Source organism: Gekko japonicus, unplaced genomic scaffold (assembly GCF_001447785.1).
Source record: "Gekko japonicus isolate JY-2015 unplaced genomic scaffold, Gekko_japonicus_V1.1 scaffold990, whole genome shotgun sequence".
Lineage (NCBI taxonomy): Eukaryota > Metazoa > Chordata > Lepidosauria > Squamata > Gekkonidae > Gekko > Gekko japonicus.
Genome location: NW_015175385.1, coordinates 83,441 through 102,338, shown reverse-complemented (window position 1 = coordinate 102,338; position 18,898 = coordinate 83,441). Strand labels below are relative to the sequence as shown.

Below are 18,898 nucleotides of genomic sequence, written 5' to 3'. Positions count from 1 at the left end.
TTCAAGGAATGGTACGTCCCTCGCGCACAACTGCTAACGCCGCCGCCGCCATTAGCCCCGGCCGGTTGGGGCCGGCTTTTCTCTGCCATACACTTTCTGAGGCTAGTCAGCGTGCTCGTGGTCCGGAAGCGCTTGTACAGCCTGCCCCGGAAGAGGAGGAGTGTTGGACGAAGGGGGCTTGTCCCTGGTGGCGGACGGAGCAATAGTAGCGGCGGCAGAAGCGAGGCCGGAGGGAGGAGGAGGAGGAGGCGGCGGCGAGGAAGAAGCGGGAGGCGGAGCCTCAGTGTCCTCGCGCGGCTAGAGTGAAGTCGGGCGTTCGCTGCTGGCTGGGGGAGGAGAAGGAGGTCCCCGGGGGGGCCTGCCGGGATTGGGTCGGGAGGGCCACAGACGCGGGTGGGAGGCTGGAGAGAGAAGATGCTGCTCTTCGTGGAGGTAAGGGAGCGAGTGGGGGCGGGTTGAGCCACGTGACTCCGCTGGCGGCGCGCGCTCGGCCGCCTGGTCGGAGTGGGGGGATGGGATGGGACTGACACAGCAAATCCGTGCAGGCGAAATTATTTTCTTCTTCTCAACCCCCTCCCCCCCTTTAAATGAAAACTTTCATGGCGGGGCGCGGGGAGAGAAGGTGCTTGCCGGTTGGCGGTGATTGAGGGCGACGCGATCACGCGGCCGGCTGGGCGGGTAATGTGGCGGAGGGTGTCGGTGGTTTGTGTGTGTGTGTGTGGGGGGGGTGGTTGAAATGAGGGAGGCAGGCAAGCAGCCGCACACGGGAGGGAGGCGGTTGGATCCGTGTGGGGTGGGCGTGTGTGTCCGCCAAGGGCAGCGAGTCTCCGGAGAGGCCTCCTCCTGTGAGGCTTGGGTGTAGGTGCGCGTGTGGGTGACGGGAGGCTCCGGGCCATGGAAGCGTGTCTTGGATTGTGAAAGCAAGGCAGGCCTAGGGGACATGATGGACTGCGTTGGAAGGGCGTTTAATGTCGATAGGAGTGCCTTGCAAGTTTCTGTATGTCTGCCGCTTTGCTTGGTCGGCGAAGCGGCGGGGAAAGGGAGCCTGGGAGAGGGGAGGCCTTGAAAGACACTGCAATGACCTTTTGCAAAAGTTGCTCTGGTGGCTGCTGCGTGGAACATGGCCGGGCACGTGTGAAGGTTACACACCGATTGAGGCCCACGCTGGGGAGAATGGAAATCACTCCAACCATTTTTATACCGCCTCATTTCTCCCCCCCCCCCAAAAATAAATAAATAAATTCAGGCAGAACTCTTTTCCCTCTTGCTTTTTAAACCGCAGACACATGAAATACATGTAAAGTAATCAGCTGCCAGCTTACTTTCTCTCTTATAGCTAATGCTTTGAATAGATTCCAGATTTTATTGTTCTTATTGTAGAAATGACAGAGTAGCAAAACTGCAATTTAGCAATTTGGTGCTTGCTTAACTGTGCTCATAAGGAGAGCATGCTTTTAACTGGGATGGGTGTAATTTTTGCATTCTGACTTGTGACACTGGATGACTTAATCTTCTTTTCTTGTCTTATTCCGAGGTCTTACTGAGGGAGAATATTGCAGTTGTGTTATTTCCTTGAACTGAACAAAATATTTCTGAATGCTATAACAGTAATAGTTGCAAGAAGTGTTGCATAGCTAAATCTGTAAACTAGCATATGGCCAGAGTTTTCATACTCTGCAAAGTCAAAGTTTGGAATAATTTGTAAGACTGAACTTTGTTTATTGTACCTATATGTTTTTCTGGTTAAGATAGGTAAGGCACTTAAATTGGAAGAACATAAATTGCACTTTATTATTGTTTTTTCATAGTCTGAATTATAAATCAGTCTTTTGCATGTTCCTTTGGAAATACCCCCCACGTTTACATAGGTTCATAATCTATCAACATTGCACTCTCATAATCTAATTAAAATAGTATATTGGGAAGGAACAAATATTTCTTTAAAGTTGATGGCCTGGCTAAATTAACATGTGTGTCATTAGGGGCTTCTTATGTGCTGTGTAACAATATCACTTTTGTGTTATACCATTAGGGCTTTTATTATCACTATTATCTAATAGCAGGGCAGTTAACATGCCCAGTCTGTGCCTCCATGCAGGCTTTTGTTGTTTCATTTTTGTCAATTTTACTTTATTTGATATTTTGTAAAGCATAGCAGGAATTGTTTGAAATTTCACTTTCTTTTCTCATTATTTGGTCTGGTTGAGTGCCAGCAGGTACACATGCATGACTTGAAGGCTAGGGACTAATTAAAGTTACTATGATCTGAAGTGAATCTGAAAAATGAAGTTGTACTCTTTGTAATAAAGTATTGTTATTGTATTTGATGATGTTAAGACTGGAATAACAAACTATAAGGGAAGGGAGTGAGGAGTTTGAGAAGAAGGAATTTATTCTAGTCTAAATTTTTCTTACTGGAAAAATGGTATGCCTGTCAGTCATGAGTCATCATTTTTCAATACGAAAATCCTTTTGCAAGTATACAAGTTTCAAAAGTACAGTGCAATCCTGTACAGAGTTATTGCACTCAGGACCCATTGATTTCAGTTAGCTGAGACTGGAGTAGCACTGCAGGGGATTGCACTGTTAATATGTTATACATTTTCCCGAAGCTACAAAAGGTGGAAAGATTAAACACATGGTCAGGGTTTTAAAGCCTTTTCTAATTGATACTTGTTCGGAGAAGAGCCACTGGAAAGGCAGGTCAATTCCAAATATGTACAACTGACACCTTATCCAATAGAGCTCATTGGGTTATAATTTTGTGTGAAATTGCCACAAGCGTGTTCATAAATCAGTAGATTATTCTACTGCATTAAATTATTTCATACCAAATCTCTGTTGTACTGGAAGAAGCTTAGGTCAGTATATTCTTATGGAATTGGTGATTCGGATTTGCTAATTTGAAGCGAAGTGGCTCAGCTTGAATTATAGCAACATGGCTATCATGTTATTTCCTTGTTATATTTTTGCTGAACAAATGTTTCAGGAAACAAGAAGAACAAAGTTTGAGTCCAGGGGCACCTTTAAGACTAACAGAGATATCTCAAGAAGTGTGCATGGACATGAAAGCTTATACCTTGAATAAAACTTTGTTGGCCTTAAAGGTGCCCCTGAACTCAAACTTCGTTCTGCTACTTTAGACCAACGTGGCTACCCACCTGAATCGTTCAAGAAATAAAGACATTCTTGTTATAGCTATAAAGACTGTATACTGCTCAGTGTCTGGCACTAATGGCCTGCGTCCTCTTACTAGAACCTGGGCAAAAGACACAAGTTTTTAGATTGCTGTAAACAAAGTACGCATTGGACCCATCATGTACAGCAAAAGAAATGTATAGTGCTCCCTATAATACCTTGGAATAAGGGAAGTCAAGGCCTGGAAACAAAAGGCTGTGGCTTCCTTTATTGAGTCAATCCATGGGATAGATTGACAGTAAAGGAAGCCATGGCCCTCAGTTTGCAAGACCTGAGCAAGTCTGTCAGTGATAGGACATTTTGGAGGTCATTAATTCATGGGTCACCGTAAGTTGGAAGCAACTTGATAGCACATAACACAGAGACATTTTATAGCGTACCCTTTTGAACGTACTGCAAAATTAGGAGTTAATCATATGCTGGTAACAAAGCAGCCATTTTATTTGAGTAGTTTTCATATAGTTACTTAATGCCTTCGTCAAAATGGCTAATAATAAGAAGGGTTTTTAAGATGTGGGTGCAGAAAACTAAACCTGCATATTTCATTTTATTTGTGCTCTCCTCTTACACCGTGGAGCTCACAGCATTTTTCAGATGATTCCTAAGTGTTCTGCCACTCAGGATCAAATCGTCTTATTTTCCACGGTTGCTTTTACTGTGTGCCATAATTAACCTGACATTGAATAGAGTTATTAAAACAAAAATATGACTTAACCTTCCCTCTTAATGAAGGGGCCCAAATATGCCTGTCAACTTTGATCCAGTGTCCTTGTTCACCTTCAATAGCTTCCTTGAAAACTGCAAACTGGAAAACTTGGTAGTAGATAATAAATACAGATGGTCATATTTTCTGTGTGAGTCAGGTTAGGGTGAGAGAATGACTTGCGCACAGCTACACAATAAATTTTATGGTTATGGGATCTGAGACTTTCACAGCACTTAATTTTTAACATCTTTTCATATCCATCATGCTACTTTGTGCCTGCACAATAGCTTCAAATTCAGCAAGACTATGCTGTCTTGTTTAAATATTGGGAGACAGTGAATAGCTCCTTATGGAAGTATCTGGGAAGTTACTTTATTCTACAAAATTTATATCTCACTTTTCTGCCCTCACAAGTGCCACCAAGGCAGCTAACAAATTAAAAACATACATTTTAATCACATTAAAGCTCTTCAGTTAGGTGTTATTACCTTGTGCAGAGGTTTTGTGTTGTTTTTTTTTGCCATACCTATTCATTCTGCTAGTTTGTTTGTCCTAGCAGCAAACAGCTTGGCAAAGCTCCTTTGTGGATTGTGGTGTTCAGTGTGCCAATTCAGTATGTGTGGTTCCAGAAGCTTCCACCAAAAGTATCCTTAAGTGCAGCCCATAATTGTTCCACTGGCCAAGTGGCAAGTAAACCATAGTCATGGGTGAGCTGAAGAAGGCAAGTGGTTAGTAAACACATTACATTTTATACAGATCATATTAATGTTCTCTTTTCCCCGGAAGTGTTTCTGATTATATTTGAGGCATAATTCTCAACAGGCTGCCGATCAAAGGGGAGAGGTTTTTTGGATAGTATGTTGTACTTAGAATGACATTCAAACCATTCTCCTGGATATTCCTTCTGTGAATCATCTGTTCTGGAACATGTTCTCAATAAATATTGTCTCATAAGGCAAGATCTGGTCACTACAAACGAGGACTAATTCCATTAATGTTCTGCTTAGAATTCCTTACTCTTATTAATGTATTCTTACAAGCAGCATGGGTATAACTGAATGATCTGAGAAGGATTATGTTTGTATTTGCATTGCTAAAGTAGAGGAAATTATTGCAACTTGTCAAGATTTGTAAAATGAGAGGCTCTGCCACAAAACCATATTTTTAAAAAGGTTTTTTATTGAATGACAACCTTGTGCTTTTTATGAACCAGACAGCCTTGCTAGGATGTCTGAATACAACCAGATTATCACTAGCAATGCCTGACCAATGTAACATTGTGGAGAAGGGGAAACCTTAAAAAAACATAGAGTGGAGGGACAGTCAACACTGATAAAGTAGTGCTCCATACCCAATTGCAAGACTACTTGAGGCAGGTTGGTTGTCCTGTTAATATTTCTTCTAGTTAATTGCTTCTTCCCGTTTCTTGTGGCAGAACTAGGACAGCAAATTCTTCCCCCAGAAGTTCTGTAAGAAATCTGTGATGTTACTTCACATGTTCTTCTGCACTGCTGCCATGGGACAATCTTACCTTGATTCTGAGGATACTGTGCAGTTTCATAATGCCTGAAAGTTTAAGGGAAGAAAATGGTTTGTTACCGTAACTGAGTTTGTAAACTCTAGAAGAAATGCTGTAGGTGCTAGCTGAGCATATGAAACTATACTATTGTTTAGATCGTGGCGGGGGCAGGAGTGTATGTGGCCAGATTGCTTCCTTATGTCCTGTTTTTTTCTGTTCTGTGGACAGGGTATGGTACTAAAACCACTCCTTGATGCTAGAGAGACTCCAGAAGGCTAAACTCTGGAAATTCAGCTTCATTATTCTCTGGCCTGTGCTTCTCTGTGGCAAGATGGTCAGTGCTTGTTCAGTATTACTATACTGTCCTAATAAATAAAAGGCTTATTTATTGTTAGTATACTTCTGTTGTTCAGAGAAATGCTTATTAGGTTCTTGAATTTTTCAGTTGGGTACAGGACTGTGAAAACTAAGAGCCAAGGTCCAGTTCTTATATGCCAGCAGCAAACCTTTAAATATGCAAGCAATTGGGTGCCTGGGAGCTCTTAATAATATTTGCAGGCTCATAACCTGAGTAGTGCAATAGTTTATTGGTAAAGTCACAGAAGCTGGAAAACTGCAAGTAAAATCTTTACATTTTCATACATACAGCCTTCCTCAAACTGTTTATGGTCTTCGTTGATGTTGCCCCATGGAGAATAAATATCTCTGCAGAGTAATCAGTGTTTAATTTTTCAAGTTTAATTGGTGTTTACAATGGGATATTGTTAAAAGGGAAAGCTTATTTGTACACAACTTGAAATTATTTCATTGGGTTGATTGAACAGGGCTGGCATTTATGTGATTATTGTGAAATATGTTTGCTCAGCCTCCTTGACAGGTGGTAGCTGTGCAAAATAAACTTTTAGCATCCCCCACATCTACTGTTGTCCCTTGAACAAAAGGACATACTATTTAGAAATAGTTTTTCCCGTTTTAAAGAGTTTAGATCAGATTTCTGGTGATATTGTGATATATGCTCTCAGTGTCAAGGCATCTTCGCATATCTGTTGGCTTACTGCAAATGCTGTCTGGGAGGTAATGTTACTGAAACAAAAAGCAGTATTAGAGATGCTGCAGAATTTGCCAACGTCTGTGGGCTTCAAGTTTTCTCTGTTAGGTTGATTATTAGGTTCATTTACCACTTCTGCAAGAGAGCAAGTTTGGTGAAGTGGTTAAGAGCAGCGGACTCTAATCTGGAGAACCGGTTTTGATTCCCCACTCCTCCACATGAAGCCAACTGGGTGACCTTGGGCCAGCCTCACCTCTTGGCCCCTAAAAACAAGTCTCGTTTGCCACTAGCATAACACTAAGAGCTAGAACTTGCGGCTGCCAGACAATCTCAGGATCTCCTGGCTATTCTACACATAATGCCGTAAGATAATTATTATTTATTATTGTTACAATTTCTGCAATTTCTCCTGAAAAGCTGGCTAAACCTTTGGAAAGCTTTAGCTAAAAGCTTATTTTAGCTCATTGGGGTAGATTCTGAAACAGGGTGACTGCAGAAGGATAAATAAAACATTTACAGAAATTCAGAAAATGTTCTAAATAACATCTTTTGGAATTTGTGCACCTATTTTTGCCCATCTCCAAATAATGTTTCACAAAACATAGATACTTCAAATCCCCTTACTACAAACTGCAATGAAGCCTAGTGTGGAAAAATTGATAATGTAGGGATTGGGAGTGATAGCATTGAGAAACATGGCTGTTTCAGTTACTAAGGAAGCTGTGGCAGTGGGGGGAGAAAAGCCAGATCTGTGTCTGTTGTATATTTGATCCAAATGCTAGTTCATCACAGTTTGTAGAAAGTGCCTGTGGTTGCCTGAGTTCCAAAAAGCAGACTTGCTCCAAAATATGGTTAGTAGCAGAATCTTTCCTAACTTAATAGGCGTTAAATCTGCTAGTATACCTTGTAGAGCTGCTTTCCTTATTTTAAAAGCATCATGGTGTTGCAAGAGCTGATTGCTTTTATGAGATTTATTTTGGAATTGAGCAAGGAGCAGTACATCAAGTAGATATATTTCAGAAGGAGGAGATGACAACATTGAGAATATTTTTTTTTCTCACTTAATTAAATGAACACAGTAAAAGTGTTTCTATTCAGCACCTGAATATCTGGGACACTTGGTTAACTGGCATCACCAGAAGGACAATTTACTTCACCCCATCCCCATATCCCTGTGCCTTCAGGTGTGCATGTGTGCTCTCCTTCCCCCTGCCCCCCAACTCTAGCCAGCCAGCTTGATGCCTTTGGCTGTTGTTAGGCTCCTGAGAGCATGTAGTGTCATCCTTTGATATCTCCTTCTCCCTCAGTCTGCTTTGAGCTGTTGGGAGACATCTTTTATCAGCGACCAGTCCACGGCTTTGGGGGGGGAGCAAGGTTCCTGCAAAGTGTGGGTGATGGTGCCATGGTGTTCCAAAGGAGGTTAGGGTTTCATTGCTGTGGCTTCTTCTGAGTAGAGGTGAGGCAGAACAATAAGCTTAAGTATCTGCCATGTTTGATTTACCAGGGGGAAAAAAACACCATTCCCATGAAAGCCAGGTGACTAAAAATGTATTGTAGTTTGTAGGCAAAATCTGGCCGCCAAGCTGAATTTTAGAGAGGAGGTGTTCTCCAGAAGTATAGTACAAGTTTTTTGCAATGTTCTTAAATATTAGTTTGCTAATACACCTTGTGTTTTCTCAGCAGGTAACATCGAAAGGGGCCAGCTTAAATCCTAATGCAAAAGTATGGCAGGAAGGCATGCAAGGAAACTCAGAGGCTGCCCCAGGAACTAACAGCACTGAACATTCATGGCAAGAGACGGCAGCTGTGCCGGGAAGTTGTACAGAGGGTAAGATGTCAAGACTGTACTTTGAAATGCTAACAGTAGCTTAATCTCTTGTTTAGTTAGGACTGTGTATATAGTACATGGGTCTAAGTCTTTCAGAAAGAAGCAATCAGCGCTCTTGTCTTTTGAGAGTACAGTTTTTGAGAGTACAGGAGGGAGGGGTATAAATCAAATAAATAAATAGTAAGTAGCGATGCACAAATAATGACATATGGTAATGGGCAGCTTCAGAAGGTAGAAAGTAGGGCTCTGATCCTGAGTACCTGTGTGATTGTGAATGGAGGTGCTTTATGTTGCTTCTTACTAAAGTTGCAAAGGCCCGGTGATGACCAAGTATCGCGCTAAGAGGGAAACAAGTTGCTAAATTTGCAGAAATGAGTTCTCCCTCAGTTTCTTCCTTTCTTCTGTTCTTGTTTTCTTTTTCTCACCTTTTGTCTTGAGCTTTTTCTCACCATTTCTGCACTTTAGTGAACACTTGACCCTGTGACCAAAAAAGATTATGAGATCTGAGGGCCATTTGCAACCAAAGTAGGCTGTTGAGTTGTTCTTAGGAGAATGATACTTTGTAAATAATGCATTAGTTAAAAGATATTAACCCAAAGAAATTGGCTGAGAACTCTTAAGAGAAACAACACTCTCTTCCTGCTACTAATGATACCAGTAGATTTAATTGATACAAATAAATTGTATTAGCTGCCTTTGGGGAAAATGGCATGCGTTCTGAAAGCTGCGTCTAGCTGCAGATTATATTAAGCTCAACAGGTTAATTATTTCTTATTATATTTTAGAATAAAAATATTCTATTTTAGAATAGATGTCATATTGTAGGTAATGGTTACTTTTTTGTGTAAGTGAAGAGGACCAAGACAATGTGCACTTAAATCTTGCATAGGTTAATAATTCTTAAGCACATGTTTCTTGTGTTAAAAATTTACATTTTGCAATCTCTCAATAAGTATAATAGCATTGGTGATATAACACAAAGGAGTATTTGAAGTCTTTCATATACTTTGCAGTCCCCAAGAACAGTGTGGATTGGAGAGCAATATTGGATCTGAAGTTTCTAAGTATCAGATAGCAGAGCATCACAATGGAAGAACATTGGCATAAAGAGATACACCGTGTCAGTTAATTGAGCTTACTGTTTGCTCTGACCTTCATACCAAAAGTCTTCATTAGGATCATGATGGATGTGCTGCCATATCTCTAGTCTCTTACCTTTATGACCTGCTACTGAGATCCCTATCCAGGGGCTACATGATGGAAGGCAGTGGTGGTGACCCAGTGCATGAGAAGTTATGGAAGCTGATCAATAAGCACAAAAGCTCCATGCTTCCAACTCAGTCCTTACAACCTTTAGGTTGTGTATGCATGCATGTGCACGGAATAGGCAAAGTGTGGGAAGTTTCTTCTCTAATTCCAAAAAAGAGAAGGTGGTAAAATAAGTGGACCCTTTGAAGTCAGCTGACTTAAGTGTTTCTGGTTTGTCTGCAGGATTCATTGATGTCTTCTGTCATGCCAAGAAGTTAAAATGGGGACTTCCATTTTATCAGGATGGCATCACCAGGAGGCATATAATCTGCATCTTAATTTTGTTGCATTGGAGACAGTTTAGTTGGTGACTGTCCAAGAGAGGTTTTTCCCAAGTCTAGCCTTAACATGCAGGTCACTAGAGATACCAATGGGCTGGGGGACCCAGTGTCAGGAAATCTAATCATGAGAACTGGGATGAGGAGAGCTTTAACTACAATTGACTTAAGTTGATGGTCTTCAGGCCAACCTTGCTCTTTTCCAGACTTCAAAGGACAGGCAGTGTGACAGCAAAAGCATGTGTCTACTGGCAGGGTGGTACAATACTAAAAGTTTTTCAGTGGAAGCAGTGCTTCTGCTGTCATGAACAAACCCTTTTGCTCCCCAACCATGGAACACATCTGGGCATTCAACGATGCCCAAGTGGACTGGCTCAGTCAACAGTACCTATGGGAATGGATATGGAAGCCAGAGCTTGACCAGTAGGTGCATGGTGATTTAAATCTTCACAACTGGATCTTTTTGCCTTCCCGCATTTACCCATCAGTCAAATGTTTTTGAATGTGGTACTTGTGCTAATCTGCAGAAATAGTTTGTCTTGAAGTCATCATGTCTTATGGAACTAATCCATGCCATCCGTCCTATCCAAATCTGGATTTTTTAGAGAAGGATGTCCAGGTGATACAGTTTCTAGTGTTCAAACTCTTAATAATGACTCCCTGTGAGTCATCTTCTAGAATTCAGCACTGTCATAGCCTTCCTACATTTGTGTAAAAGAAAACATATGATAGTCTTGATACAACATGGACTCCTCCTTGTAAACTGGATTAGAGCAGTGTGTCAGTGCAAACATCCTGCTCAGTCTAGCAGCTGTTTTAGCGAGTGCTCTGAAGCTAGTAGAAGGCACTCTGTTAGCAAATTGATGATCTGGTGGATCATAGATGTTCTTTGGGTTTCATGTGGTCTTACTGAATTTTACACAGCATCTGCATGAACCTGTCTGGGATGTGTGCTTAAATAGATGCCTTAAAAGGTTTTTTCCACATAATGGTGACCTCTTCATACAGTCTCTGAACTAGAGGCACTATCAATCTGCCTAGGATTCAACACATTGTATAACGAGGATCTTGTTCTGAGGACAGAGCTGACCTCCATGCTGAACTCAGTCCTTTGGGTTTTTAGGAATGATCTTGACCACTATTCTGTTAGAAACTGCAGCATCCATGAGAGACGTGACAGTACACCTTAGACCTGTTTATTACTGGCAGATCTATTTTCATGGAACCTTTTGTTCAAAAAATTATGTGCTTTGTTTACATTCTACTCAGCCATTAGAGAAAGGAAGATTTCTTAATTAACATTAAATATGTTTCTGGGAATGCATAGTCAAACCCCAGTCAGGTTCCAGATGGAATCACAGCACATTCAGTCCACAGTGTAGCTATGTGTGGCTTTCATCATGAACGCATCTGAGGACATGTAAAGCAGAAACATGATTACACGTCCTCAGATGCAGAAGCATGACCATTTCCAACACATTTGTCAGACGTTACAAAACAGGCACCATTGCCTTGGCTGAGGCTTGCATTCCCAGGTTGCTACAGTGGGCTGTGTTATCTGTTATTCATCAGCCAGTCCCACCTTGGATAGGGCACAGATTTTTTTAAACATCTATCAATCAGGATGCTGTCCTTGGAGTATTCTGCTCAGGATATTGTTAAGGCTTCAGCAATAGTTCTAATGTGCCTCTTCCTTTTTAGAATTCGATTGCCTGGAAGTTTTGGGATTTAAACATATTCTTATTGCCAAGTTTAGAATCAAGTTACAGGAAAAAGTTTGGAATTTGAAAAAGAGTGCTTTGGACTGTTTATACAGAGAAGTTTGTTTTTCAAAAAGGATTAGATGGTGGTAGCCAAATAGTTGCTTATGTTGTATTCTAGATATCCAGAACATGATCAGAATATTGACAGCGAGTGGCAGGAACAGTTTAGACTCAGAAGTTTGGGTCAATTATATGGTTGTTCCAGAAAAGTTGGAATTAAAATTTTTTCCAATACCTTAAAAAGGATAATCTGATTTAGCATACTTATTAAGACTTGATTTTTTAAGAAAAATTAAAACACCCCATGACACCCCATGTTAATTTTGTCATAATAGCGACAAGTTCTTGAACTGGAATATTTTATAAGGAAAGAAATAAAACTAGTGTAAAGTTCAAACAAATTCAGAGCTTTATGTGGAAATTATTTTTATTGGAATGTCACTTCTAAAAATTTAAAGGCAATGTAGATGTATGTTGCTGAGATCTATGAAAAAAGCCTAAGGCACTGAAAACTCTTGACATACTAATTATAGCGTGGTTATCCCCTCATACTTTTCAACAGAATTTAACTCTTCCATGGAAGTTGCTGGGGCAGCATCTCAGTTTCATTTTTGCTCTTCATATCACAATTCCAGCTGCCAAGCTTGCCTTGTGTTTTATTAGCAGTGCCATCCATTTCATTGTTACATTTATGGTACAATACATTTTTATGAAACAATATATCGTTAGAAGTGGATTTTTTCTGTGGAAAAATAAAGAACTGGAAAACATTCTGCCCTACATCTCTGCTAAGAGTTTGTTGTACGCAGATACAAGGACCCCACGGTACATTACAAATATAGCCTGCTTCACTTTATTTTGTTAAAATATTTGGGCACGCTTAAGCATCTAAAGTGTTTGTGGTGGAATGTGCCTGCTCTGGCCTGCAGGCCCTATTCTGCCCTGTCTTCCCGAGTTTTTTCTCCACACCTGGAGAGTCTTTTCTTTCACTCTCAGGTAGGCCGTCGCCACCTTTGAATGGAATTGGCCACTGGGAGGGTCAGGACTCCCAGCTTCTCTTCCAGGTTCTGAGGCCTTGCCTCTGTGTCTCCTGCTGCCCAGTGCCTGGTCACCATGGACAGTTTACAGCCTTGTGCACCCCTGGAGAAAAAGCTGCTTGCCTGCTGTCTGATGTCCTCCTGGCGCTGCTTTTAAAGTAGCGTGTCCGAGTCGGTGGAGGTCTCTGTGTGGTACAGAAAACCACTACCAGTATAAAAAGTTATAAATTATTTCTTTAAAAGAAAAGGTTTACAAGCATGCTTTTAGCACAGCACCAGATTGAGCAAGGGGTCCAAAAGAAATGGGTAAAACACAAATCCTTTGTCCCTTTCTCTACACATGCCCTATCAGATGTTAAAACATAGGGCAGGCTCTTTAGCTTAGGAAGTTAGCAATCTCTTCAGAGTTACCATTACCTTGAAGTTGTCTTCGGCTCTTTAGGCCAGCACATGGTCAAACTGGCTGCCTTCTCAGTGGAGAGGTCAGCCTGTTCTCATGAATTCCACGAACCAAAAAGGGCTAAGCTAAACCATATATATAAAAGTACAAATATTTATTAAGATGTACGCGTGTTAAAACTTTCCTGATTAAAAATTACTTTGTCTAAGATCAGACTATAAAAGCTTATCCACTATACATACATATGATGGGTAAATACTTTACAACTGAAGACCAAGTGCATTTTGGCCCCTAAGGGCCTTCCTCAGTGGTCACTATTATCTATATATTCTAGACACACATTCAAAGACCTGTTACAGAGTTTTAGTACACATATAATTAAACCGGATGTTGTTTCCTTGTATACTTATAGTTGGACTCCTGGTATTAGTGATGGTCCATAGGTATAGCCATATCACCACCACAATTTATTCTGGTAACAGCGATTTTGTAGGTCTGAATGGGTGTTCCTCCACCTTGATGTATAATGTGACAGTGCTTGTAAATATGAAAGATACACATTTTCAGTATTTGCAACCTGTTTCTCAATGATTACACTTGTTCTAGGTAATACTGAGGTTGCAGAGGATGGTGCTAAGCAGTATGAAGCAATGTATTCATCTTGTGAACCATCCAGCAGTTCCAGTGGTGAGGAATCGGCTGTTAATGGAATGGTGTTGGCACCAGAAGATCTTGGATATCAACTCTATGAAGTTCCTGGTAAGCATCTAGCCTACACAGTGACAGCTTCAGTACTGAAAATTCCATAGGTACTGTACATGTTTGTGCTGGATGTTCAAGTTATGCTTTGTTCTTTAGATCTATAATATCATTGTCCTCCATTTTAAATGCTATGTTTACACCTCATCCCCTCCCATTTGTTTATGTATTTATTCAAATCTTTTTAAAAATCAAGTTCATTATTCTGGGAATTACCAAGAAACGTAGTAAAAACTGGAGTAGTGGTGCTCTCTATTTGATTCGTTCCACCAATATGCTTGTAGGGTCCAGCATTAAGCCTGTTTTTTGCATATTTCAAACTTGCAGACACCAAGTAACTTTTATAACTAATTTTTAATAGAACTGTAAAAGAGCGGCTTGGAGGTAGCACAAAGCCACACATTTCAAAACAACTGACAGTGAAACAATGTTTTAGGGAGCCTGAAAGGGCAGGAGAATCTTGGGTTTCAGGGAAGAATGTCTAAATGGATGTCAAATGTGGTTAGTTTTCTGATGATATCCTACAACATTGTATGTCCTTATGATAGTGACCTTGCTGATGTTCTTAGGTTGTTTTCTACACATCTTTCTTTTGAGAGAGGGTGGGTTGCATCTGTAAAATTAGAGGAGAAATAACATGCCAGAGACTTGCTCCTTCGTTTTCATAATTTTAAAAAGGATCTTAAAGTACAAGTGAGTGTAGAGTTTCAAACTATCTATGTGCCATGTACTATTGTATGCTAACACCCTAGCTCTGTTTCCATCTCTGTTTTTTAAATGCCTTCTTAAAACTCAATTGTTTAGCAAAGCTTTTCCAGGATCACTATATCTCCCTGTTGGGTGTGATGTTACTAATTTTGTTACTTTTCTGGTTCATAGTCTGAGCTAGGAGTTGGTTGTGTTAGGTTTACTATTAGTGTTAGAGAAATGATAATTTTCTGCTCGCTCATTGTCTGCAATGTAACGGTAGGGGTGAACCCTATACACATAGCACCAATGCTCCCTTTAAGCTGTGGAGTCTTGTGAGCAAAAATTCTGCTTTGTGAGCTACTGGCATTAAAGTTGTGAGCAAGCGATTTGGCTACTGCATAAATTAGTTCACTCTGGAGCCATCCTTCCTAAGCTAAGACACAAATGTGTGAGCTGGAGGGAACACTTCATAGCACATTTTTGGTCAGGACTAACACATGAGGAAAGAAAGCAGTGGATAACAAATTAATCATTCATAAAGTCCATTTCAGCATACTTCATAATCTTATCAAACTTGTATATTACTATGTCAATTGGAGAGGATGTAGTCAGCTCAGGTCAGTCATATTTTGAATGTGTTTAATAGAAACATGAATATCTTTCTCAGGTGAAGGCAACCCTATAATTTCTCCAGAAGACCTGAAAGAATGTTTGAAGAAACAACTAGAGTTCTGTTTCTCACGGTATTGTACTGCTTATTCATTTTGGCACTTTGAGCACCATCTGTTTTGGTTATATATAGTTTTCAGTAAGGGATCGTGGTCAACCAAAAAATCTAGCAGAAAATGTATTCTATTAATCTTTGATGCCAACAAATGGTGATTGAAGTGGATTGTCACTCTTTTTCCTGGCTCTGTCAAGATTCTGAAGAAAACTGGTATAGGAATGTATCGTGTGATTTGACAATTGAAATTGCCGATGGTTGCTAATATTTCAGCCCCCCAGCAGCCATTTCTGGCCCCAGGGAAGCTTATTCCTGAGGAGGGGGGAATTGCTCCTTCCTGCCTTTTGCATAAGTGGATCTTCAGTGATGAAAGAAGGAAGTGATTTTGCCTCCAACCTCTGTGGGTCTCATCCTGCAACCCCAGGGTATAAACTTTTGTGGTGTCAGAAATATATGCTGGAAGGAGGGGGGAATCAGGAAGACCAGCAACTGATGTGTGTTCCTCATGATGTCCTTGTGCTGTATCCAGTCTCAATACTTAAATGGCCCAAACTACAAAACACATGGTTTTTAGTATTTAGGGAACAGTCCTGAAAGTGTGTGAAACTACTACTTTACATAGTATTATTGGACAATGTCACCATGCATAGAATTTATTCAAGTGTATCATTGCTAGAATGTTCTTTATAGTCTGAAAGTTCCATGCTTTCTGTATTTATTCCTAGTGAGAATCTATCCAAGGATCTTTACTTGATGTCTCAAATGGACAGTGATCAATTTATTCCAATATGGACAATCGCCAACATGGAAGGAATTAAGAAACTGACAACCAATATGGATCTTATTGTGGAAGTACTGAGATGTACGTCTAAATCTTTTCATTAGCTATACAGATGTAGTCGTTTTAGTGTGTAGTCATTATCTCTCTGTTTTGTGTGATTCAAACCTTTGTATGGTTCTGACCAGTGCTCCCTCTAAGCTGTGGAGTCTTGTGAGCAAAAATTCTACTTTGTGAGCTACTGCTATTAAAGTTGTGAGTTAGCAATTTGGTCACTGCATAAAGTTTGCTCTGAAGTCATCTTTCCTGAGCTAAGACAAAAATGTGTGAGTTGAGGGCTAAAAAACTGTGAGCTAGCTCACATTAACTCAGCTTAGAAGAAACACTGGTTCTGACAGTTCTTGATCTTACATAAAGTAGTCTCTAGTTTAGTCAAATGAACCATATAAACCTTACATGAAATCTTCACTAGTTTCTTAATTTCTTTCCCTCTGATTAGGGTATTGAAAAGCATACCTTTTTGACTATTAGAAGTTACTTTGCTATTCATACCTTGAAACAGTAGATGCATGTCCATATGTTATCTGAGTAAGATGTCTTATAATTTTTTTGAAACAGTCCTCTGTGCCCTTGAAATAAAATTAGCTGCTGTGTCAGATTTTATCTTGATTTATTCCACCTCTTAAGCAAAGACTTGTCTACTTGATTCCTTATTGAAAAGAGATATCCATCCACCTCTGCAGTAGATTGCTTTTAGAAATAGAATGTACCTGTAGATGTGTCAGGAGTAGTACCTATGTTACCAGGACTAGAGAGGTTTAAATGAGAATAAATAGAAATTAAACCAAATCGGTCAGAAGAGATGTGATTGATATGATGTGTCATTTGTGGTGGTGTTCTTAGTGTTGTAGGAGCTGCAGTGGCTCAAGTGGTTAAGACGCTGAACTGCAGGCTGTGGAAGGTCAGTAGTTCAGTAGTTCAGCAGTTCGACACCCGAGTTGCTGCATGACGGAGTGAGCTCCCGTCTCTAGTTCCAGTTCCTGCCAACCTAGCAGTTTGAAAGCAAGAAATTGCAAGTAGATAAATAGGTACCACTTCGGTGGGAAGGTAACAGCGTTCCGTGCGCCTTGATGTTTAGTCATGTCGGCCACATGACCACGGAAACGTCTTTGGACAGCGCTGGCTCTTCGGCTTTGAAAAGGAGATGAGCACCGCAACCCTAGAGTCGGACTCGACTGGCTTTCGAGCAAGGGAACCTTTACCTTTACTTTTTTTCTTAGTGTTGTATCTATTCCCAGAAACGAAAAAATATTCTTTCTTTTTTTTAAATAGCTTCTCCTATGGTCCAAGTAGATGAGCGAGGAGAAAAAGTTAGGCCAAACCACAAACGATGCATTATTATTCTCCGTGAGATTCCTGAAACGACACCTATAGAGGTAAAGATCTGTCCTGGAGCTTGTCATAAATTTGGTCACCTAAGAAAATGCTAGATATGAAGTGATTGATCACATATCAGGATTAAAGCTATGTTAAGTGTGATGGTAACCTTGCTTGAACTGTGAATATAGGCTTTTGGGTAGCTGGCCACACCAGTATTTAACTCATTCTAGACATATGTATTTATATATGTCTTACGTGACATAGTAATGTGAGCAGAGTGGCATTCACAGAAGCACACTTTTCCTCCTCCTTGTACCCTTGGGGGTTAGACCCCCCCTTAGTGGAAAATAAATTGGAAAGGGGAATTGGTGAGAATTGTCCATCCCTTCACCATTAATGAAATGCACCTTGCCGGTAGAAAACATGTTATGTTTATTATGTGTTATATATATATTATATATAAGCTGTTATTAAGTGTTATAAGCTGTTATGTGTATTAAAGTTGTTTGCATACCTTTTGTTTGTCATAATGACCCAGCTTCACCAAGGAAAGATGACATAAGCACGAGTTATTCATACAATGGCTTTTTACAAAGAAATGTTAAGCTAATTCTGTTAGTTGTTAAGATGGCTTCTTAATTAAAGTTTCTTAGCCATGGATATGGAATTAGTTTGGAACTGTACTTTGCAGACAGTTTTGTTTAGTTGATCACAGTGGTGCTGACTTAAGATAAAATGTTAGCATTATCTTGTTTGGAAGTTATGTTTCTGAACTGGATTGTCATCTACTGAGTTGGGAGATAAATGATGTGCTGTCACAAATTGTTCTTCCGTGTGGACAAGTGTCTAATTCAGCTTGAGTGTTCTTTTTCCCCCTGTAGTAGGATTTGTAAAATATTAAAAAGCAAGATAAAATGTAACAATAATGATAAATGTACTCACAGCGGTGCATATAAAGTCATACACTCATTCTTTCTTGTCTTTGGGCCCAAATATTAAAATGGCTGACATCTATGTTAATAGAAACTGTCAGAGGTGATTGGAAATGTAGAGTTTGGATTCTGGGTTTACATACAGCAATTATTTACTAAAATAGTCTTCATTTTTTTGCTCCAGGAGGTGAAGGCATTGTTTAAAAATGAAAGCTGCCCCAAAGTGATAAGTTGTGAGTTTGCTCATAACAACAACTGGTATATTACATTCCAGTCGGATACTGATGCACAGCAGGTAAGAGTATCATGTGGTGTTCTGCGTTTTACAGTGCTTTCATTCTATTCTGTTTATTTGCAGGACCTCATAGAATAGGATCCAAAATAAGTGTAGGTGGAGCTCTGTGAGCAGCAGCATGGTTCTCCTCTCCACCTTGTGTTCTGCAGCCCTTCACACCACCTGAAAACTGCTCCTGAGTACTGAAGGATCCTTGGGAACAGACTGGAATGTGGTGCGAAGGGCTAATTGTAAAAAGGAATCCAAGGAAACCAG

The 18,898-nt window shown here is 40.3% G+C and overlaps 1 protein-coding gene across 4 annotated transcripts in view; it reads left to right on the top strand.

Annotated features, from left to right (window-relative positions):
* The first annotated feature begins 261 nt into the window (after positions 1 to 261).
* Positions 262 to 18,898, top strand: part of LARP4 (La ribonucleoprotein domain family member 4) — a 36,504-nt gene continuing 17,867 nt past the window's right edge. The window contains exons 1-8 of one of the 4 annotated variants that reach the window (XM_015425619.1): positions 262 to 432; positions 5,652 to 5,757; positions 8,155 to 8,299; positions 13,692 to 13,844; positions 15,202 to 15,277; positions 15,984 to 16,120; positions 17,369 to 17,472; positions 18,533 to 18,643. In XM_015425619.1, the coding sequence (XP_015281105.1) occupies positions 5,677 to 5,757; positions 8,155 to 8,299; positions 13,692 to 13,844; positions 15,202 to 15,277; positions 15,984 to 16,120; positions 17,369 to 17,472; positions 18,533 to 18,643 (807 nt within the window). In that variant the 5' untranslated portion in view covers positions 262 to 432; positions 5,652 to 5,676. Of the gene's footprint in view, positions 433 to 600; positions 679 to 5,651; positions 5,758 to 8,151; positions 8,300 to 13,691; positions 13,845 to 15,201; positions 15,278 to 15,983; positions 16,121 to 17,368; positions 17,473 to 18,532; positions 18,644 to 18,898 lie in introns of those variants that run through there. The other 3 variants (XM_015425621.1, XM_015425623.1, XM_015425622.1) reach the window with 3 other exon arrangements.